General features: G+C 47.6%; 1 protein-coding gene across 1 annotated transcript in view; it reads right to left on the bottom strand.

Annotated features, from left to right (window-relative positions):
- CUL5 (cullin 5) overlaps positions 1-24,764 on the bottom strand; it is a 778,902-nt gene that overhangs the window by 469,475 nt on the left and 284,663 nt on the right. The window contains exon 8 of the mRNA XM_078657044.1: positions 4,630-4,723. Within this exon, the coding sequence (XP_078513170.1) occupies positions 4,630-4,723 (94 nt within the window). The remainder of the gene's footprint in view (positions 1-4,629; positions 4,724-24,764) is intronic.

Genomic DNA, 24,764 nt, shown 5'->3' with positions numbered 1-24,764 from the left:
TATACAGCTATACACACACTACCACTTTACTTCTAAGGAAACTTACACATACTTACTCTCTTAAACAATCACTTATAGAAACACATACTTATTTGAACAGGAACTCTTACAATCCCTCACTCTCACATATACTCACTTATATACATCAATATTCACATATACTAGATTAAAACATATGTAGTTACAGATAAAGACACTAGTGAGACAGTGATTCACTCACTAACACATATATACACACTCATCCACCCATACAGTCCTGCACATATGCTGTATTCAAAACACATACAAACAGAGAGTCATTCATTCATGCATCTATGTGCTAAGTAACACCCCCACCAAACATATAGACACTCATATTGATATTAAAAAAAACATCTAATAACCCATATACCTACACATGTAGCTACTCACCAACCCATGCAGCCACTTGTACACAAAGTGAAACATTAATACATATGTTTAAAAATGTAAACATTACTTACTAATATTTATTTTTCAGAAAGACACACATTCACTGGATGGTGTCATCAGTGATGTCATGAGTGATGTCACTGACCACGTCATGAGTGATGTAATATGTGACGTCATCAGCAGTGCATTGCACGCGCAAGTTATAGTGAGTCCAACTAACTATAACGTGGGAATTTCAATGGTTTTATGCGAGTAAAATTTCCTGGTAACTATAACTGGTGTAAAACCTATGTTTTTTTCGGTGAATTTCATAGGTTTTTTAAATGCTACTTCCTAACTATAACTTATCCATGTTGGACTCAATAGCAGCATCAGAATAAAGAAACCTCCCCTGACACCATTTCATAACTTTAGCTTTAGTTGAGAACTCTGTATTCTATGTAAGGTGGACTAGAAGTAATTAGGGATTCATCTACCCAAAACTGTCGTAACAACTTGGACCTACATAGCCGTTTTATCTTAATACATCAAAGTATGTATGTGTATATATATATATATATATATATATATATATATATATATTCATCACAGAGTTTGTCTGGTAAGAGTGAGCCCACACGAGTGATGAAGAGTAACCTTATTTATTTCACCAAAGGACCAGCATTCAGTAAACAGCCCACATGCTTTGCAAAATTCAAGTCCTGTAAAGCCCGACGCGTTTCATGCTTGATAGCATTTCTTCAGGAGCTGCAGGCATGGAAATGAAGCAAGGTGTGGCAAGGGAGGAACCACCTTAAATTGAAAAGTCCCGCCCGCTTGGGCGTGGCCACACTGTGGCTTTCTGGATCTTGTGGTTTTAATATCTTCACATCAAGGTCTGCCACTGCCAAGCTGTCTGTGTCCCAAATTAACCCCAAGTGGGTGGCAAAAGCGTTGGTGCGTTGCTTGCCAAAGGCTCTTGATTTCCTTCGGTAGGTATCACTCGCCCCAAAGCTGAGGCGTCATGTGGCGTCCCAGCGGGTCTGCAACACCGTGCAGCGCGGCTCAACTCGCGGCTCAGACTGCGCCGCTTTAAATTCATCACAGAGTTTGTCTGGTAAGAGTGAGCCCACACGAGTGATGAAGAGTAACCTTATTTATTTCACCAAAGGACCAGCATTCAGTAAACAGCCCACATGCTTTGCAAAATTCAAGTCCTGTAAAGCCCGACGCGTTTCATGCTTGATAGCATTTCTTCAGGAGCTGCAGGCATGGAAATGAAGCAAGGTGTGGCAAGGGAGGAACCACCTTAAATTGAAAAGTCCCGCCCGCTTGGGCGTGGCCACACTGTGGCTTTCTGGATCTTGTGGTTTTAATATCTTCACATCAAGGTCTGCCACTGCCAAGCTGTCTGTGTCCCAAATTAACCCCAAATGGGTGGCAAAAGCGTTGGTGCGTTGGATAATTTTAGCTTTAGTTGAGAACTCTGTATTCTATGTAAGGTGGACTAGAAGTAATTAGGGATTCATCTACCCAAAACTGTCGTAACAACTTGGACCTACATAGCCGTTTTATCTTAATACATCAAAGTATGTATATATATATATATATATATATATATATATATATATATATATATATATATATATATATATATATATATATATATATATATATATATATATATATATATATATATATATATATATATATATATACACATATATATATATATATATATATATATATATATTCACTGAAAAAAACATAGGTTTCACATTTGTTATAGTTCCGAATTAGCATTTAACCCCTTCCACGCTCATGACGAGCTGGGCTCGTCATGAGGTAGCCTCCTCGCACGCTCATGACGAGCCCAGCTCGTCATGAAACATGGGAATGATCAAATCCCAGCACAGGAGGGGAAAATGCATAGCATCGATCTGGTTAAAAAACCTTTGAAATTTACTGAAAAAAACATAGGTTTCACACCAGTTATAGTTAGCTAAACGTTTTTCCCCTACAAAACCATTGAAATTCCCACGTTATAGTTAGTTGGACTCACTATAACTCGCGCGCCCGAAATCCACTGCTGATGATGTCACATATTACATCATTAATGACATGGTCAGTGACATCACTGATGACATCACTGATGACATTTCAAATGACATCACTGATGACATCACTGATGACATCTCAAATGACATCACTGATGACTTCACTGATGACATCATCCAGTGAATGTGTGTTCCTGTACAGTTAAAATGTGTTTAACATATTGAAGAATGAGTGTATGTATGAGTGTCTGGATAATGGATTTAGTAGGTGCGTGACTGACTGTATGAGTGGGAGATTAAATGTGTCTTATTGAATGCTTGGGTTAGTGACTAAACTGTTAGAATGTGTGCATCATTATGTCTGTTGTTGTGTAAGCTGCTCCATGTATTGATTAGTAGCTATATGACTGGCTATATGGGTTAATGATTGGTAACCAAAGTATTTGTATGTGAGTGTGAGTGGAGGTGGCTGGGAGGTGGGTGACTGTGCATAGATGTGTGAGCAGTTGATTCACTTGGTGTATGGGTTCAAGAGTGCATGTGGAAACAGCTGTATAGGCGGTTTACTGTGTGCATGGGTGTGTTGGTGAGTGAATGGATATCTCAGTGCTACATGTCCAAGTAAGTACATATGTAAAACACAGTGCATGTGAGAGTTGGCATATATAAATGTCTATATATGATAGCCTGTGATTGCATAGGTGACTGTATCTATCAATGTGTACTTGTATCAGTGATTGTAAAAGAGAGTAAGTCTGTGTTAATCTATGTTTAAATAAGTAAGGTTTTGTGTGTATAACTGTGTAGTTGTGGAAATGGGAGTGTGATTGATTCTTTACATGACTGACTAGGTGTGTGAGTAACTCCATGGATGAGTGGCAGTGTGCGAGTCTCTGTATAGATGTATGAGTGCATATGTTAGTGTTGTTGAGTGACTGTATGTATGAGTGATTGTATGGGTGAATGAGTGGATGTGTGTGTAGACCTAGAAATCAGTGAGTGCGTATGTGGTAAGTGGTATTACTGTGTCAATGGTTTCAGGAATGGTAGTTTGTATTTAACACTGGGTGTATCAAAGGTTAGATTAGAGTGTAAGGAGGTGTATTGTATTATCACATGGATGATGTCATCAGTGATGTCATCAGTGATGTCACTGACCATGTCATGAATGATGTAATATGTGACATCATCAGCAGTGGATTGCGGGCGCGCGAGTTATAGTGAGTCCAACTATATATAACGTGGGAATTTCAATGGTTTTGTATGAGTAAAATGTTTAGCTAACTATACTGGTGTGAAACCTATGGTTTTTTCAGTGAATTTCAAAGGTTTTTTAAATGCTATTTCCTAACTATAACAAATGTGAAACCTATGGTTTTTTCAGTGAATATATATATATATATATATATATACACATATATATATATATATATATATATATATATATATATATATATATATACATACTTTGATGTATTAAGATAAAACGGCTATGTAGGTCCAAGTTGTTACGACAGTTTTGGGTAGATGAATCCCTAATTACTTCTAGTCCACCTTACATAGAATACAGTGTTCTCAACTAAAGCTAAAATTATGAAATGGTGTCAGGGGAGGTTTCTTTATTCTGATGCTGCTATTGAGTCCAACATGGATAAACCTGGAGAGGGGTTCTGAGTTGTCATTTATACACTGTCTTGGGAAACGTTTGTCCAGTGATGGGGCATGTCCAGGTTAATGCAGAGCCAACTACAAGATCATCAGTGAATGGAAGGTGCAGAATGAAGGAGACACTACTTGATTTTTAATTCTAAATGCACATATGTGGTGGTTTCCTTAGTGCTTAAGGGAGTTTCAGCTTACTAGTTAATACTCTAGTTTAGTTTTTCCACAAATTTCTTTTTGTTCCTTTCTTTCCTCAAGACCTATGATTTCGGGTACAATGAGGTTTAAAATGAAATAGAAGAGATAAAATATAGAGCAAAAAGAGGAGTCTAGGGTTTCTTTTTGGAGGAACATGGTAATTATTGCTTAGTACACAGCTTTAAATAAAGGTATATAGTGATATATTAAAATGGCGCAGAATATAATGCAAAACTTTAAAGTAAAATAACGTTTTTGCAACAACTCGATTAATTCAAGGTAACCAGAGAATGTCACATTTGATATAGATCCAGTAACTTACTTTCAGTTTCATTTCTTTTGATCATGCCTTGACATTCTGCTAAAATTGTCTCTTTAAAGGACGTCACTAGGGCGTTCACGCAGCATTCCATGAGCTGTGTAATGTAAGAAATTTAGTGAAGTATTATTATTTTTCATAAGAAGTTTCATTAATCAACTAAAACATAATAATTACTTACCTTCAGTAATGTGCTTTTTTGAAAGACAGCACAGTGTCCATAAATTCCTTATTTGAACCTTACTCACAGGCGCCACAGTGAATTTGGAACTTTTTCTAGTAAAAGCATATCATACTGTTCAGTGTTGCCAGAGGAATGGTGCAACTCAACCACAAGTGAAACTGATGGTCCAAATAAAGTGCCACAGGAGCTTGTGATGTTTTCTGCACCTTCAGAGAGGATATGGACACACAGTGCAGAGCCAAAATAAAAAGGAAAAAAAAATCATTATCTGCAGGGAAGATGGGAGGACAGAGTTGTCATAGCCATCAGAGTATGTTACTGAAGTCCGAAAGGTGTTGTTCTCCTGGATACTCACTCCAGCAAATCAATGCTATGAAAATTGAGACTGCACTATGCCAAATTCAAGCTTTAGTGCTAGGCAAAAGAGTGCAGAGGTCCCAGTTGCTGCCTGGCAGGAGCAATGGCAGCTTTATCGCCGAAGTCGCACAGACCTAAGGAGGGATGTATGACATTACAACGCATGCTTTTACATCGCATGCCTTTACAACGCTGTTTTTACAACGCATGCCTTTACAACGCATAGTGCTTTGGGGTGCTGGATAGTGAATAGTTTAATTTACTATTCCAACTCCAGTCCCCATGGATAGTAGGGAAGGTGTTGGATAGTAAATGAAATCTATTCCCTATCCTAGAGCGCCCCCCAGCGCAATGCGTTGTAATGGTTTGCGTTGTAAATACCGCGTTGTAAAGGCACTACGTTGTAAAAGTTGCGTTGTAAAGGTTGTATACCCATAAGGAGATCCCTCAGGAATTCCCTTCTATTAATATATGTGCACTTCTGAGGTACAGGCTGTGCAAACTCTTCTCAACAGGCTGTAGGTGCCTAGATGGTGGAACAAGGTGGCAGTCTGCAAAATGTAATCAGACACCAGCCGGGGTGAGCATGCATTTATTCACCAGTCCTCCACGTAAAGAAAGACATGCACCCCTGATCTTTGGTGATTGGGGCAACCACGTCCAGGACCTTGGTAAAGACTTGTGGCACTGAAGAGAGTTTAAAGTGAAAGATCCAGCTGGCTGCAATCTGTTCCCACTAGAAACTGTAAATAATACCAAAGGGATAGCAGGTTAAGGAACTAGTCTTCCTGTAAGTCTAAGGACACCATCCAATCCTGCTGGTCCAAGGGCTGGAGACATGCCCTAGAGACAGCACTAAGATTTTCCTCTCCTCAGGAATGAGATGAGAATTCTGAAGCTTGATATGGGTGGGAGCATGCCATCCTTCATGGAAACTAGAAAATAATTGGAATCACATCCCACATTCCTCTGTGCCACTCAAACCATCACTATTGCATCTTTTTTTTAAGAGCAAGAACCTCCATCAAGATGGGGGATATAAAAGGCCTGGGGGTAAAGGGAACTTGAGGATGAAAGAATTAGAATGAGGAATCAGCAGCAAACAGGTAACAATGGTAGGGCATAGCCACACTGAATGAGCAGACAGACCCAATGGTGCAAAGATATATATTACAATGGTTCAAAATTAATTATATCCATCCCCATACTAGGTGACTGTGAAAAAAGTTAAAGCACTATTAAGGAAGTGACAACAGGCAATGAGGATAAAGACTGATGCTGCTGGTGCCCTATACCTCTTGCAACTGACCAGCCTATAAACTGCTGACAAGGTCAGCTCTGCTTTGATGGTTGAGAAGGCCAGAACTAGGGACCCCTGTTTACCCAGTTACCATCAAACAGCACTGTCCATCAGGTTCACTTACACATCCTCTGAGAAGCGGGTGGAATACAACCATGTGCGTCTTGGAAGGAAGCCTACTGAGTCTGTTGTGCCAACAGTGGTCTTCTGAATCGGTTTCACCACTTACTAACCATCTCAAAAGTGTTGAGAAAACGAAATCTTCATATGTTCAGGTAGGCAAACGGTGCCAACATTACCCTTCCAAAATGTATGGGTGTAACATATAAGCAGGCATGTGCCATTTGCCTTGTACAATGAGATTACCTGAACACTGAATACCATGGCCGCTTCTCATTTTGACTTCCTATCCTAGGAAATCAGGGAAGGAATTCAGGCTTAGTTTGGCAGTACACACCAGTACCACAAGGCTCTCCAGTGAGGGGTGTGTACGTAAAATTTAGGGTCCACTGGTGTAGATCGACAACAGTAATCCACTTCCCCAACTACTGCAAAAGGCTAAAAAGTGTTTCTCCCAAGACACTATGACTATATCAATCAGTGCTTTACCAAGGTAAATCAGTGATTCAGCATTAAAAGGTGACATCTGAAGGATCTCTGTAAACATATAGGGCTAATCCTCCCCCACCACCACCACCGCTGTTGTCAATAAAAAAAATAGTAAGTCTAAAAGCCTTTCCTTTCATAGTTCACACTGAATCAAATTAAAAAGGCAAATGGGCTGTTCCAAAAAGTTTTTTTAGATTACTGGTTTAAAAAAAATACTTTTTCACTGTATTTAATGAATCGGCTATTGGTTCAGGAACAGACATATAAAATAATTTTGAGAATCCCACAAATCAAGAGGTATTTTAGTCAATAGTATGAATAAGCTCAGTAGAATTACATTTTCTTTGTAAAGGATGATTGAAGAGGAAGTAATCATGTGTTTGAACTGTGCTTGGGTTTCTGAATATCTCATTAGCTATTGAGGATTATAGGACAGGTTGTTAAAGAATTAAAGAACTGTTTTAGCAAATGCAGACATTTTTAGAGATCGTGTAAAGATTGTTAGTTTTCCTATTTTTCTTTGACTTTTTCTCTTGATATATAGATGATTATTTGGTCAATCGTTAGATTCTATATTAACTATGAAAGGAAAAGGTTTTTATACCTATCTTTTGGAAATACGAGTTGGTCTTTTTTGTAATTAATATTTTCCCTTTCCTTACTATGGATTTTGCCCCTCACATGTTTGTTTGTTCAATAATTGTACATATAATGAGCAGTAGACATACTCTGGCACACCGTTTTCACCTTGTGAAAATCAATGCAAAGCATCCATCAAAGAAGTAATGTCTTAAGGGATATTTTTCTTCTTCCCCAGACATAGCTTAGCATGATCCACACTGGGACCTGTAGTATAACTATATTCAGCCTTGGTTAATGAATGCAGAATCTGTATTTTATCCCTTTGTTTTCCATACTGTATACTTTCTTTGCGTTTGTTAATGAACATATTATTGTGATTCATGCCACTATTCTGCTACATACTTTCTGTGCAAGGTTTGTGTATAATAAAAGCCTACAAAATAATAGGCTGAGGGGTAGCCCAGAACCCACCTACTGATTTTTTGCCAGGAATGATTAGGCATCCAAATATATGCCTTCTTACTGGTACAAATGGAAGGATAAGGCATTTTGCTTTTCTCTGCTATCCGTGGCTGATAGATACCTTTAAAGCCACAGTGTGAGATGGATCGTTCATTGTGATGACTTTTACCCAAGCCATGAAAAATCGTTACGTCTATTCTTTGGTATCAGTCTTCCCTAATGTTGCATTATTCTCTCCTTTTTTTTTTACTCTTTTGATTAACTTTGCTTCAGTCAGTCAGTCAAAATACTTTATACGATTGATTAAAATCATAAAAGAAACAACAATTCATACATACAGAAGTTTGAGCATTTCATATATATACAATTTCAGTGCGAGCCCATATAAGACAGAAAAAACAGGCAGGTTTATACATTTGTCTCAAGATTTTTCGATTTAATTCTTAATGCTGCCACTAAGAAACTAGCCACGGAGAAAGTAGTGCGGGGACTGCCTAACATCTGGAGAAACATAAGAGCAGGTCTGACTTGGCTAAAGCCAGCTTCTCGCAGGATCGGGAGCAAATATTTTTTCCTAATTTCTGCATAAAACCCACAAAACATGAGGAAATGCATGGTATCCTGTGATGAAAAATGTTCACAGCTACAGGGCGGGCAGCATTCTGGATTACCCCATGTTTGGTATGTACCCAGGGCATAATGTATCCGATTAAATCTAAATTTTATCAGTAAAACTCTATGATAGGGTTTAGTCTAAGTCACAATTTTCAGGTATGGCTCGAGTGAGGGGGAAGTCAGTAACATAAAGTGAGATCTAACTAGGTTTTACTAATTCCCGCACCTCACTATCTAATCTGTTCCTACCTACAAAGTGGTGCTTAATACAAATTACGTCCTCCTTCCTAATGCAAGATGTGGTTAAGTACAGCTCAGGACGGCCTAACCGTTCAAATGGTATTCCAACCAGGGTACCCTTTTAGCATAATCCAATGCTACGTCACTCAAGATAGCGTGGTTCAAGGTTATTTCAGGGTTAAGCCAGGTTTTAGCCCAGAAAATTAAAGGGGCCATTTTTAATTTATCGGTTACATAGTCCAGGCCTACCTCAATGTATTGAGAAAGTGGGAGTAGACTGAGGAACTGTCAAAAGGTATCTCAGGAACCTATTTTCCGATAATTGCATCTTGTCCTGAGATGCATAACCCCATATACAGGCACTATATGTAGCAATTGGAATGCATTTTGTGTTATATACCTTCAAGAGGGCCTCCATTGGGCATGCCCCCAAGCGTTTTGAAAAGCCCATAAGAGCTGACGTAGATCTTGCCACAGAGATGCTTTTATGCTTAATTTGAGGGCCCCACGTACCCTTCTCATCAAAGAGAACCCCTAAGTAGGAGAATACGGAAACCCTGGAGACCATCTCTTCCTTACAAAAGAAGACTTTGGATTTATACTTATTTCGAGTTTTACCCACCACCATGGTGTGAGATTTTATTATGTTAATCTTCAGATCCAACCGATCCATAAAAACACCAAATAAATCCAGAAGCTTCTGTAAACCCACCCCTGTGCGGGCCAACAAAACTGCGTCGTCCGTGTATAGGAGAACTGGTATTGTTAAATCTCCTACACGCGGTACATCAACCCCCGGTACGTCAAGGTATTTACCCAGACCATTAATATAGATGTTAAAAAGAAGAGGGGCCAGAATGCAGCCCTGCCTGACCCCCCTCTCAGATCTAAAGTGGCTTGTGCACCTGCCCTCTTTGGTGACTCTAACTGAGGCAAACAACTCCTGGTGGAGGGACGCCATGAAACTGACAAGCAAGGGGTCAGTGCCGATCTCCAAAAGCATCGACCACAGCTTGTGCCTGTTCACCAGGTCGAAAGCCGAGGAGAGGTCCATGAAGGCCAAAAATAAGGACCCCTCCTTCGCCACCGTGTATTTAGCAATTAAAAGATGAAAGTTCAAACACTGATCCAGAGTGCCCCTCTTTTCTCTAAACCCGTATTGTAGATTAGACAAAATTCCACGACGCTCTATGTTTTCCCTTAATTTATACAGTAAGACTCTGCCCAGAATTTTAACCGCAGAGTCTAAAAGGGAAATGGGTCTATCACATGAGGGGTCTCCTCGTTGCCCCTTTTTAAAAATCGGCACAATAATCGAGGTGGCCCACGAGGCAGGGAAAGTATTAGCACTGGAAGCGTTAAAAACATTTGTTAAAATCTTGGCCCAGAGTTTGGGAGAGTGGCGATAAAGATCAGCAGGAACTCCATCTGGGCCTGGAGCCTTGTTTTTTGAGGTCTCTAATATCGCTCGCTCTACTTCTGCAGAATTAAAAAATAAAGGTGGAGAATCGGGTACCACTAGTGGGACGATCAGGGAACCAGAACATGGGTCATCGTAAACCTCTTTAAAATGCTTAAGCCATTTATCATCAGGGGTGACACCATCCAAAATGGTGTTCTCTGAGTCAGAGAAAAAAGGGCGATTTAACGTTGCCCAGAACTGTCCACTATCGCGCATGACGTCAGTTGAGAGTAAACTTTCCCATGCTGCGTTTTTTATCTCGTTTTTCCGTCTAGCTATTGTTTGTTTAAAAACCCTCCTCAGTTCGGCGACGAGCTCCTTATTTCTTGGGGTGGCCTTCAGGGCTTGTAAAAGAGCCCTGGCGGAACTAGAGCAGCTAGAATCAAACCATCTGCATTGAGAGTTACCTCCCTGATATGTTTTAATGGACAAGTCTTCCGAGATCTGGGAACATAATATCTCAAAGGCACCAATGGTCTCTATGTGATCTGCATTGCAATACATGCAAGTCGCCATGTTACCCTCGATCTTAGGAAGCAGTTCCTCTAGAAAAGTTTCAGGGACAACCTTTGCCCACTTAAGTCTGCGACCTTGATCTTTCGGGAGTATAGCAGGCCCCAACTGGGAGGGGCGGATCTTAATGCCCATTAGGTCTCCCAAATGCAGCTCAAGCAACACCGGGATATGGTCACTAAATATTGATACAATTACTTTATAGGCCATCACTCTATTTAGGATTCCAGTTGTTATAAATATATAATCAATAACTGTACAGGGGTCGGTGCCCTTGTAAGTAGCCCCCCTTCCCTCACCCTCAATTTAGCTTGATTCAAATATTTTAAAATTCGCCAACAACTCTTCGAGTGCCTCTCCTTGCCTTGTGTGCTCGAAGTGCGGCACCACAGAGCCAGGTGGTCCCTCCTGCATCCCTAAGTAACATGTGTTACTACAGGGGTGTTAAAATCACCCATTAAAATGAGCTCGAAAACAGTATTTTGATTCTGACCATAATTACACAAAAAATTTCCCAGGGAGGCAATATGTTGAGACCCATCGTCTCTCTCCCAGGCATTATAAAAATTAATTAGAATAATTTTACAGGTCGGCGCAATTACCCATTCCACTATTAAAAGGTTTGGCGAGCCAGTCTCCACCAATCTTAGAGTCCCCCCTCAGATTTGGGGAAAAGAGGAAAATAAGGCCCCCTTTCGCCCTGCCTGCAGTGCTTGGAACAGCCGGGACAACGAAGCTAGTAAAGCCATCCATCCAAAAACTAACAGAAGGATCCCAGGATTCCTGAATGGCGATTATATCATAGCTGGCGATGAAGTTTACCCAGGCAGTATCACCCCTCTTAGCTCTGGTGCCGGCTACGTTCCAGCTAATGATTTTACAACAAAATGCATTGTCAATGTTGGATGGGCAAGACAAACCGGGCTGGGTCGGGACTAACTGTCAATCGTTTTCCTCCATATCCGATATGGGAGCAAAACGGCTACACAGTACCAGCCCCCTATCCTCTGAAGTGCTGCACATCAATCGGGGGTGGGAAGCCACCAAAACCCCTTCATCACCTGTCGATGGCTGTATACAGCTGATCTGGGAGGACCTAGTATTTCTACCGTCCACATCCCTACCCTCTTTTTCATTGCCGAACTACATGCCCAAAAAGGTTTGTCCGGCAGTGGGTAGAAAAAACCCAAGGGGACTGGTCTCATCCCCGATCGGGCTCTCTCTGACCCATCCCAGAACAATCTCTCTGCCAGGTCTGGGCTGTTAAAATTGACTATGACACAGTCCCCCTCAATTTTCTTCTGGCATTTACCAATCCATCCCACCTTTCTAGCCATAATGACCCTTGATGAGATGTCCACCCCTCCACTGCATGAGTCAGCACACCATGTTCTTGCCTTATTCATTAGATCCGTAACTGGCTCTACCTCGCCCACTTGAAGCAGATCAACTCCAGTAAAAATAGCAACTAAAGGGGCGGCATCCGGTGGGAGGTCCAAGATCACAGGACAACCCTACACCTCAGCAGTGGTAGCTGGGCACTGTGGCACTAAATGGCCACCTACGCTGCCAGCCCTGATGCAAGGTGCCCCATGGCTTGCTAAGCCTAGGTGACCCTCACGAGTCCGGCCAATGTCAAGGGCCACCACATCAATGGGGGGCATGGGAACCATTGATACAACATCAACCTTAGCTCTATCCTGAAAGGTATCCGTGCCCGACCCAGGGCGATTCTGTACAGAAATATGATCATTTACAAATTGGTCAATTAGAGCAAATTTTTTCAATAAACCAGCAAGACAGGTGTTTAAAGTCTCCACAATATCTTTTGCTATTTCCACTAGCAAAGGTTCAATGCGTGCATTAAACAATGCCTCTAACTGATCACCAAGGTTGTCGGTAGTCACCGAGGCAGTTTTCAGTACAGTGCCTTGTTTTTTAGTCTTCTTAATGTTCTTCTTTGGACCCTTGCCGGTAACCCCAGATAGTTGTGCCGGTGTTGGGGAAATAGTTTTACCAGGCAGTGGGAGATCGTTGGATACAATGTCATTGATGGGATTGATCACCACCACTTCCGGCTCTAGAGGGATACTAGGCTCTTTTCCTATCTCAATGTCATGTATACTGTTTGTAGGGAGCGGGAGCGCCAAACCAAGCTCAAGCTCTGCATTGGCTAATTCCTTGGTAAGAGCCCCCATTGCAGATGATAGGTATGAAATAATGGACTCCGAGTGTCTCGGGACCTTGGCCCTCTTTCCCCCCTCCTCTGCATTAGTTTGTTGCTTACGCTTACCCATTAGTGGATGAAAGGGGGGTTGCCCGGCCCGACCTCCTTCGTCCTCTGACGGCCTTGGACGGCCCCGCCCTTCTCCCGGTGCCGTCCGCGCACGTCCCGCGATGCGGGAGGCGTTCCGCGTTCTTTAAGCGCCTCCGGGCACGTCACTGTTGCGCGCCGGTCCCCAGGGCAGCTGGGGAATGTAGTTCGTTGTTGAGGAACTACTGCCGTTGTCCTCACGGCGTGTGGTGTGTGGCAGGTCCTGCCGGTCCCCTCACGGCGGCAAACAAGGAGAAACAAAGCCATTGCCCTCACGGTGTTCAATGCACTCTATCCCGCAGCCCCCAGGAGCGCTCGGCGCTCTGCGTTCTTAAAGCGCCTCCGGGCGCGTCACTGTTGAGCGCCGGTCCCAAGGGCAGCTGGGGAATGTAGTTCGTTGTTGAGGAACTACTGCCGTTGCATTCACGGCGTGTGGTGTGTGGCGGGAAATATCAAGTGAAAAATCGAGTTGAATGTGGTCATTCAGATTACTTGAGATACATTGGAAAAACGAACAGAAGTAGTCAGTCTCACAAAGGAGTGCTGTTAGGGTACACTGTAACAGTGCTTTCAGATTGTGTTCAAGTTTAACTCCCCTAGGTCAGAGGGAGTCACCCGCCCGTACCCAAACAACTTATAAAGGGCCCAATAACAATTGGTAAATGAATTGGCAAGCAAGAATTAACACAGTGTGCCACACAACAACCATTTTGAATAATAAACACACTTGGAAGTCACCATCTGTAGAGGGATTTCCTCTTGATGCAAGTGTGTGGGAGATGGGAGACATCATGAAACAAAATAATAGAACTGCTTTTGAATTCCAGATTTTCTTTTTTTGCTACCCAACAAAAACACTTCTTTTTTCTTGAAGAAAGGAATCCCTGTTAGGACTTCAAACGAAAATGTGTTGCCTACTTGGAATTAAGAGAGAACTCGGCTGAATTCAGTCCAGTATTAACTCGTAGGCACCCGGGGCATCCGGAATATCGCAAAGTAGATCTTGGGAATGATTTTCCAACTCAGAGTTACTCATTTGATTTCTATTGCCCCATTGTTCTGCTCAGTGCTTAATTTGAGCCAGTGGTTTCCGATGCTTGGTACCAGCATTTAATTGTCAACACCAGCGCTAGTGACAGTCTGACACAGGGCGGCGCTGTCTGGCTAATTCAGGGATTACTACAAAAACAGTAAATTAATAATTCAATATACATTAGAATTACTATTAGCTGCCGCCCAAGCCATTCTTAAAGCTTTGAGGGCCTGTAATAGGCAGAATTGTCACATTTGTAGGAGTATTATGGTTAGTAATTGTGTTTTTACTATCATTCATTAGCAGCATGGCAGGGGCAATGTGAGGTGAAAGCAGCAATGGCCACCTGACAAGAGACCAGACACTTTTTTTTTTTTTTACAGAAAAAGCACGGGTTATGCTGACAGCAATTCTTACTTTTCGAAGCTTCTTGTGCCTCGTTAATTTCTACAGAGATCTATTCAAGTTTGTGCAGTGAGTTTTCCAGGTCTGACAACACTTTTGCAAAATCTGATCAGAGTGAACAAATGTCCTTTTCAGATTCTTGCATTAGTAACTAAACGCACAAGTTACTTAAATTCGGTAACAATATATCTGTTAGAAATAGTAGTTAGTATTAGATTCCTTACCTTAGAATACCCCCAGGCGTCAGACTGGATCCGGAAACTTTTGCGTAGCAGTACCCTTGCGCGTCGGTAGGCGTCGCCTGCGGCTCCGCGTCCGTAGTCGGTGTCGGGATGACGCCGCCGGAGTACTTAGACACTGACCTCACGCGCTGACGTCAGTTCTTATGCACAGCTTTTCCGCGCCAGAAAACGCAGAGCCATGATAAAAACCAACACTGGTGCCATAAAAACTAGGGCCCTGAAAGGGGATGACCTTAACCCTAGATATCGGTTCGCAGAACGGGGAGGATGGGTGGGGCAGTAAGGAATCTAATACTAACTACTGTTTCTTGTGCATCTGAAAGTAACAGGTTAGTATTAGATTCCTTACCTTAGAATAGATACCCCAGCAATACCAACCCCGGTGGTGGGTCTGCGAACCAATGATCACACCAGAAAGTCCTGGAGAACGGAAGAAAAAGCCATCGCTCCGGACTTGGCTGTCCAGGCAGTAGTGTCTTGCAAACGTGTGCAGCGAGGCCCACGTAGCTGCCTGACAGATGTCCTGCAAGGGGACTCCCCGGCCCAGGGCAGTAGTAGCCGCCGTGGCCCGTGTGGAATGGGCACGAAGCCCCACAGGAGGCTACTTTCGAGCCAAAGATGCACAAGACGACCCATCGAGAAATGGTTCGTTTGTGCACCGCCCGTCCCTTCCTAGCGCCCACGTAACCAACGAAGAGTTGGTCATCCACCCAGAACTGGCGTGTGCAATCCAGATAGAATGAGAGCACATGTTTTGGGTCCAGACGGTGGAGCCTCTCTTCCTCTTTCGAGGGATGCAGAGGTGGAAAGAAGGTGGGCAAGGTGCTGGACTGCCCGATGTGGAAGGCTGTGACTACCTTGGGCAGGAAAGAGGGTTGCGTCCGCAACATATCTTTGTCCGGATGGACTGAAAGGAAAGGAGGCTTAGAGGAAAGAGCCTGGAGCTCACTCACTCTCCTGGCAGAGGTGTTGGCAACCAGGAAGGCGGTCTTCAGAGTAAGGAGGCGAAGAGGACAGTTAAGAAGTGGCTCAAAGGGAGTGCACATCAGAAAAGTGAGAACAAGGTTCAAGTCCCACTGAGGCATCACGAAAGGAACTGGAGGAAACATATGGGTGATGCCCTTCAAAAACCTATTTACAATGGGGGACTTGAACAAAGAGGGCTGATCAGGTAGCCTTAAGAAGGCGGAAATGGCCGAGAGGTAGCCCTTCAGAGTGCCCAGAGCAGAGCCCCGCTGGGCAAGAGAAAGAAGAAAGAAGAGAACCTCTGAAAGAGGGGCAGAAATGGGATCCATTTGCTGCGCACCATGCCACAAACCTATTCCACCTGCAGGCGTATACCGATTTTGTGGAGGGACGCCTGGCTGCCAGAATGACATTACAGACTTCAGGAGGCAAGTCAAATGGCCTCAACTGCCGCCGCTCAATCTCCACGCATGTAAGTGGAGACTGGACAGGTTCGGGTGGAGGATCGTCTCCTGCTGCTGCGACAGAAGGTCCTCCTGAAGAGGCAGACTAATCGGGGGATCGACAGACAGACTGAGTAGCTCGGGATACCAGAACCTCTGTGCCTAGTCCGGAGCCACAACGATGACTTTGGCCCGGTCGCGCCTGATCTTCTTCAGCACTCGGCAGAAGTGGTATAGGCGGAAAGGCGTACAATAGACCGCAACTCCACTCGCGACTAAAAGCGTCTCTGAGCGAGTGCCGCCTTGAAAATTCCAAAGCGCAGAACTGATGACATTGCGCGTTCTCTTCTGTGGCGAATAGATCTAACCAAGGCTCTCCCCACTGCTGAAAGAGGCCTTGGGCCACGTCCGAGTCCAGACGGCATTCGCAATCCATCATGCACCGATGGCTGAGTTTGTCCGCTCTGGCGTTCCGGGAACCTGCCAGGTGTTGAACCACCAGGGTCACGCCCCGATGTTCCAGCTACTGCCAGAGGCGCAGAGCCTCCTGGTATAGGGTCCACAACCCCACCCCGCCCTGTTTGTTGCAGTACCACATGGCGGTGGTGTTGTCTATGAACACCTGCAACACACTCCCCCGGACAGAGGGGAGGAATGCCTTCAGTGCAATTCGGATCGCTCGCAGCTCCAGAAGGTTGATATGGAGCTGGGACTCCGCCGGAGACCAGAGGTCTCTGATATCCGCCTCTCCCATGTGGCCTCCCCAGCCCTGGAGGGACGCGTCCGTCACAACTACGTGCTCCGGTTGGGGTAGGGAGAGGGATCTGGCGCCGACCCAATCGCGGTCTGAGAGCCACCAATGCAACTGGCTTGCAGTGGCCTCCGAGATCAAGACATGGTCGGACAAGTTGCCCTGATGCTGGGCCCACTGAAACTTCAGGTCCCACTGCAGAGCCCGCATCCGCCACCTGGCGTGATGAACCAGAAGGATGCAGGAGCCCCAGAAGCCGCAGCGTCAACCTGACCGAGACTCGGGATAAAGGCTGAAAGATCGGAATCAGAGCCTGAATATCCCGAACCCGAGGTTCGTGAGGATAAACCTGAAACTGCGGCGAGTCTAGAACCGCTCCGAAGAAGAGGAGCTTCTGAGAGGGATACAGGTGTGACTTCGGCACATTGATGGAGAACTCCAGCAGGTGCAGGAGGTCGGCCGTAGTCTGGAGGTGGCTGACTACTGTCTGGGGCGAGCCCGCCTTCAACAACCAGTCGTCGAGGTAGGGGAAGACAAACCCCTAGCCTGCGCAGATGAGCTGCGACCACCGCCATCACTTTCGTGAACACCCGTGGGGCGCTGGTAAGGCCGAAGGGGAGCACGGTAAACTGAAAGTGCTCGTGGCCTACCGTGAACCGCAGGTAGCGCCGGTGGGCCGGCAGGACGCTTATTTCCACATCCCCGTCCTGCCGGCCCACCGGCGCTACCTGCGGTTCACGGAGAAGTTGGCCTGATATATAATGTTCACTATTCTAGTGAGCACTTTGTATCAGTCCAAACAACCCTTATTGATGATTGGTTGTAAGTCAACCTTATAGACCAGCTATCCTAGTAGCATGGATACGAGCAGTCTAAGGCTAAGACTCTAGAGGGCGTGTTAAGCCAGCTGTTTTACCATCACATTACCCCTTGAACACCAAGTGAAAGGACACCACACAAGTTGTTATAAAAATAAACAGTTATTTATTTATAACAAGACTACCCTGAACTCTTTATGAGTCAGGGAGCTAAGCACATAACAAAACTCTTAAGAAAATACTTTAAGTCGCACAATTTACACAAATGCCCTAGGGGCACGAAAAACCATATACACAGTAAGTGGAATGCGAACTTGCTAGCAGGTAAGTAATACGTTTCTAGACTTAGGAATCGCTAGGCCTACAATTCTAAACACTGGGATTAGATGCAGGAGGCCTGTGGACGTCGTGTGCAGAGTGGGAACTCTCACGCGTAAGGCGGGAAAAAGTCTATGGAAGCTAGCAGTTGCAAAGTTACTGTTCTCGGGCGAACCCGACTAGGTGGGTCGAAAACAAGAGTGGATCCGAACACTAGGAGTGTTGGACTATGCTGGAGCACCGGAGTACTCGGTTTACCTAGCCCAGGGACTGCGGCTGCATAGGGTTGAAGTCACGTCGGAAACCCTCGTTGACGAACCAGGAGCCTGAAGTGGAAGTTGCTGGCAGGCGGCCAGTGAAGAAAGTTCGGAGTGGTCCAAGCCTGGATCAGGGAAGAAGAAACCTGTAAGCAGAGGGGACCAAGTTCTGAATCACTAGCCAGTGAATTGAGTGGGCACCAGGATGGCACCGAACGAAGTCACCTCAGCCAGGTGAGTGGGCGCTGCTGGGCTCTGCAGTCTCTCGGACCAGGAGGCGTTGTCGGCGACCAGGATGGAGGTGCGAGCTGTCCCACGAAGGTTCTTGCTGTCGACGTCGCTGGACCCAGGATTGGGCAACAAGTCTTGGCAAATGCAAGGCCCACGCGGTGGACCTAAAATGGCGTCTTGAGTGGACCAGGAGGGTCCAGGGTGCTCCTCTGTTGGAGGGGAGCAAGGGCTAGTCTGGAGCAACCAGACCAGCAGTAGTTGTCGTCGTGGAGCGTCGTGAAGGGGTCACTAGCCAACGGGCAAGCGACCTGGACAACGCGGTTGGCAGCAAAGAGCAGAAGGGCCCCACGCAGATCTCGTGGATGCAGGGGGGCTGAACTTCGGTGCTGGAGCTGCTCAGGGTCGGGGCTTCTCTTACCCCAAAGCACTCAGTCGAGGGTCACTCGGGAGTCGTGCTGGACAAGCGTCGTGCAGTTCTGAAGATGGCCGGTCCCTCGAGGTCTCGTCGCACCCACGGATCACAGCTGGGCTGATGATGTAGGTTGAGGTCAGAGGTGCCAGGGAAGCCGGTTCTCGTCGTGCTGGAGCAGTCTTGATCCGAAGGAGAGACTGCCAACAAACCGCGATACTTGGTTGGTGCCTGCTGCTGCAGGGTGACTACTCCTTAGTCACAAGGGAGAATCTTGGGAAGAAATCTTGAGTTCCTTTCGTGGAAAGTAGTTTCAGGATTCAAAGATGATCTGATTTGGAAGGGGGCCAGTTCCTACCTTTATCCTGCAAAAAGGGGCTGGCACGCGACTAAGTCCTGCCCTATGGGTGGGACTAGGAGGGGGGTCGTTACACCCCTCTCCTTTGGCGGGCTTTCCCCAGATCAGGGGCTGGAGTGCCCCTGGAACTGGTTCCAGCCGGCCTATGCACAGTGAGCACCGGGGTGCCACTTGCAGTCACCTTCCTCTAAAGCCCTGCCTACCTAGGATACACAAAATCCTGTCTAGGACGGTGCTGGCACCGCCCCTGGCAGGAAACCCTTTGTCCTTGCCTCCTGGGCTGGGAGGACTCCCAGCAGCAGGAGGGCAGACTTGTGTCTCGGTGGCAGCATCCATTTTGTGGAGCTAAGGCTCTGTCTAACTTTAACCGGGGTTACAGGTTACATACATGTCGTGTCCCTCTAGAAGGGTGGAATGCTAACCCCGTCGCCAGAATTGGCGAGGGGTTAGTATTCCAATTCGTATGACACCTTACTCGACATGTTTTGATAAAGCGATACCAGAGTTGGCACATAACCGCGAGGATTATAATGCACTTAAGAGTATATGGTATGCGATATCATGGAAACGGCTAAGGGATGGAACCCGAAAGCCGCAGACAGGCTCAGCTCATGCCAGAGCACTATCTCACACGATTCCAAGCACTCTGCCTTCAGGATTGTCAAGGCCTGCCATAGGAGTGACTGATAGGAGATCTGTGTGCCCATTTAGGGTTAGATATAGGTATACTATATCTAAAGCAAAGGGTGATTACACCACCTTGCCCCAGCTGTCGTGCAGCCAGTTGTGTCAGATTTGGATGGCCAGCCAGGGGTGGCATAATACATGCTGCAGCCCCTGGTAGGCCCTGGGTACACCTATGCCCTGGGTACCTAAGGTACACTGTACAGGGACTGCTAAGGTGACTCAGTATCCAATTAGATATGTACCTAAGGTACATGGAATCCATTTTACAGAGAGAGCAGTAGGCCTGGGGCCCTGAATAGCAGGGTCCCAGGTCAACTAAGTCAGAAAACCAGCAAAACACCAGGCAAAAAGTTGGGGGCAACCATAGTCAGGGATCTACCTTCCTACAAATGCCTTCAGTGCAATTCGGATCGCTCGCAGCTCCAGAAGGTTGATATGGAGCTGGGACTCCGCCGGAGACCAGAGGTCTCTGATATCCGCCTCTCCCATGTGGCCTCCCCAGCCCTGGAGGGACGCGTCCGTCACAACTACGTGCTCCGGTTGGGGTAGGGAGAGGGATCTGGCGCTGACCCAATCGCGGTCTGAGAGCCACCAATGCAACTGGCTTGCAGTGGCCTCCGAGATCAAGACATGGTCGGACAAGTTGCCCTGATGCTGGGCCCACTGAAACTTCAGGTCCCACTGCAGGGCCCGCATCCGCCACCTGGCGTGATGCACCAGAGGATGCAGGAGCCCCAGAAGCCGCAGCGTCAACCTGACCGAGACTCGGGATAAAGGCTGAAAGATCGGAATCAGAGCCTGAATATCCCGAACCCGAGGTTCGTGAGGATAAACCTGAAACTGCGGCGAGTCTAGAACCGCTCCGAAGAAGAGGAGCTTCTGAGAGGGACACAGGTGCGACTTCGGCACATTGATGGAGAACTCCAGCAGGTGCAGGAGGTCGGCCGTAGTCTGGAGGTGGCTGACTACTGTCTGGGGCGAGCCCGCCTTCAACAACCAGTCGTCGAGGTAGGGGAAGACAAACCCCTAGCCTGCGCAGATGAGCTGCGACCACCGCCATCACTTTCGTGAACACCCGTGGGGCGCTGGTAAGGCCGAAGGGGAGCACGGTAAACTGAAAGTGCTCGTGGCCTACCGTGAACCGCAGGTAGCGCCGGTGGGCCGGCAGGACGCTTATTTCCACATCCCCGTCCTGCCGGCCCACCGGCGCTACCTGCGGTTCACGGTAGGCCACGAGCACTTTCAATTTACTGTGCTCCCCTTCGGCCTTACCAGCGCTCCACGGGTGTTCACGAAAGTGATGGCGCTACCATCCAGTCTCCTGGGTCCAGGGCAGCTAAGACCTGAGCCAGTGTCAGCATCTTGAACCTCTCCTTCCAAGATAGGGCGTAGGCCCCCTTTGCCCTTCTTGGGAACCAGAAAGTAGTTGGAGTAACAGCCACAACCTACTTCTGGCCCAGGAACACGCTCGATGGCCCCCTTGGCCAAGAAGGACGCAACTTCCTCTCGCAGAAGATTCAAGTGATCCCCCGACACGCGGTGGTACTGTGTGGCATGGCCGGAGGGGTCGCCTCAAAGGGGAGGGAGTAGCCCCTTCGGACAATTTGCAGCACCCACCTGTCCGATGTGATGTCGCGCCAGTGGAGGAGGTGATGGCGAACCTTGCCCCCCACTGGCGTCATGTGGGCCTGAAAGCTCGGACTAGGAGGGCTTTGAGGCGGATGCTGCGGGGGTGGATGTGGACTGGCCGCGCCATTGTCCCTGGGCACGGCCACGGCGGTTACCACGTCCGCCACCACGCTGGATGTTAGTCTGCGGCCCGTGGCTGGCAGGACGTGTGGGGGCGCCCCTTCCTTGGCCACGAAAGGGGCGAAAGGCAGCAGATTGCTGGTGCGGGGCCGACAGTCCCAAGGTCTTGGCCGTAGCCCTGGAGTCCTTAAAGCACTCAAGCGCATGGTCTGCCTTGTCGCCAAAGAGGCGACGGCCATCAAACGGCATGACCATAAGGGTGTTCTGGACATCAGCCGAAAAGTTGGTGGACCTCAGCCAGGCGTGGCGACGAATCGCCACCGTCGTTGCCATCGCTCTACCCAGCAAGTCCGTGGTATCCAGTCCACATCTGATGGAGTACCGTGCCACATCTCGACCCCTCCGCAAGGGCCTGGGCGAGTTTTGTCTGGGCCTCCTCCGGACACTGTGGCAGCACATCCGCAACCGTGTCCCACAGAGAGTGGGTATAACGGCCCAAGAGGCATGCGGTGTTAACTGACCGCAATCCCAAACTCAGGGAGGAGAACATCTTCTTGCCATATTGCTCGTACCTCTTGGATTCCCGATCGGGGGGGAGTCGTCGGGAATGCAGTCTGGGAGTTAGAGGCCTGGATGACCAGGCTCTCGGGGGTAGGGTGGGTGGACAGGAAGCAAGGGTCGCCCGGAGCTGGGCGGTGGCGTCTGGCCACGTTCCTTTCTACAGGAGGACCTCTAGCGGGCCTGGACCAGGTGCCCAGAAGAACGTCAGACAAGGCCTCATTAAACGGCAACAGAGGCTCCGAAGAGCTTGCTTGCGGTTTTAGGACCTCAGTGAGGAGGTTAGTCCTCACGGCCGCGACGGGGAGCTCAAGGGATAAGGCCTTGGACGCCCGCGTCAACACCACACTATAGGCTGCCCCCTCCTCCGTAGCCACGGTAAGAGGGGAGACAAAGCCAGTCTCTGGCGAGGTGTCCAGACCACTGGCGTCCCCTAGCTCACCTGCCCAGTCCTGATAAGGCTGGCACTCACGTGCCAGAGGGTCCTCAGAACACTCCCAATCCGCCTCACCACCCATCTCCTGGTATTCAGGGTCAAATGATGGGGCCGGATCATAGAAGTAAAAATCCCCCATCGGCGTTGAAAGCGGTGTAGAGCGACGGCGCTCTGGCGCCGGAGCCGGACCGAGGGGGGAACTGGAGACGGCGTCTACCGTGGTCGGCGCCGGGGGCGACACCCTAGCAGCCGGTGCCAGCGAGGTCGTAAGGTCCACCGGCGACGACCCGGATCCGGGCCCGGATCCGGCGGAGACCTGCGGCATCGGGACCGAAGTCGCCGACGGCGCCGGGGCCTAAGCACCCGACGGCGCCGGGGCCGAAGCACCCGACGGCGCCGAAGCACCCGACGGCGCCGGGGCCGAAGCACCCGACGGCGCCGGGGCCGAAGCACCCGACGGCGCCGGGGCCGAAGCAACCGACGGCGCCGGGGGGTCCGCAGGCGCCGCGGAACCCGACAGAGGAGTGAGCGACCTCATGGTCGAGAGGTAGGCGTCAATCTCCTCCGGGGTCGCGTCCTGCCCAGGGACCGGAGGGTATGGAGACGGAGCCGCATGGGCGGTGTCACCCGAACCCCCGGCCGCGTCGTGCGAGCGTCGGGGGGAGTCAGAAGAACGATGTTGCCTCTTCGACTTCTTGTGCCTCTTACCTGAGGACTTGGAGCTCGAGGAGTGGTGTTTATCCTCCGAGCCGTGATGACTCCGGCCCGGCAACCGGTCCCTCGACCTCCTTCCGGACCGGGACCTCGAACGTCACGGGACCGACTGCCGGAGCTCGAGGCGCTTGCGGGATCGCTCCCGCCTAGCCTTCGACGTCAAGGCCCGGCAGTCGAGGCACGACTTGTCATCGTGGTCGGGTCTTAGGCAATGAAGACACCGGCGATGGGGGTCGGTAACCAACATCAGTCGGTTGCAGTCGACGCAGGGTTTAAACCCGGGCATATCTACCTGCACCGTCGGAGTCGTTCGACTTCGAAAAATAAGATTAAACATCAAAAAATGACTAATGGTTACCACTGTTCCCGGATCGGCGCTTGCTGGTGCGGAAAAAATAGGAACTGACGTCAGCCTCGAGGGCGGCGTCTAAGTACTCCGGCGTCGTCATCCCGCACCAACGATGTCGACAACGGACGCGGAGCCGCAGACGACGCCTACTGACGCGCAAGGGTACTGCTACGCAAAAGTTTCCGGATCCAGTCTGACGCCTGGGGGTATTCTAAGGTAAGGAATCTAATACTAACCTGTTTCTTTCAGATATCTCCTGTAGTAGAAGGTAATTGCATATCAACTGAATTATCTGTTGTACATGACATAGTGTCCTGAATAATGGCGTTTCAGTTTTGCTGGTCACCAGTAAAACATTTTGAGCTGGATTCTGATGTTTGACCTCATGGTGTAGCCATCTTGCTTTCGTATGACTGAATGTCCTAAAGAAGGTACTGTAGTGTGGAAGCTGCCCTGAAAGCACCACACATATGCTGGTAATCATCACAGGAATCCTCTCTGCACTGTGAGACTCTTGGTGGCAGGTAACTTGGCCGAGATCATGCTCCTGTGCATACGGTTGTCGCTCGTGATTGTTGTGACTTTTCAGGAAAGATTCAGGTGTGCACATCTTGCAAGAGGACATTTGTGCAGTTTTTACGACTATTATTGTGAATGGACATATTTGGCATCAGGACTTACCTCAGTTATGCCCTTAGGTAGAGTACAACACTCAAATTATTTTCTTTTTAAGGACTGCAACTTTGGTTTGTCTGCAAGGTGTGGTTTATGCCATA

Source organism: Lissotriton helveticus, chromosome 8, assembly GCF_964261635.1.
Source record: "Lissotriton helveticus chromosome 8, aLisHel1.1, whole genome shotgun sequence".
Classification (NCBI taxonomy): domain Eukaryota; kingdom Metazoa; phylum Chordata; class Amphibia; order Caudata; family Salamandridae; genus Lissotriton; species Lissotriton helveticus.
Note: the sequence above shows the minus strand (reverse complement) of the source record. Positions and strands in the feature narration are given on the sequence as shown.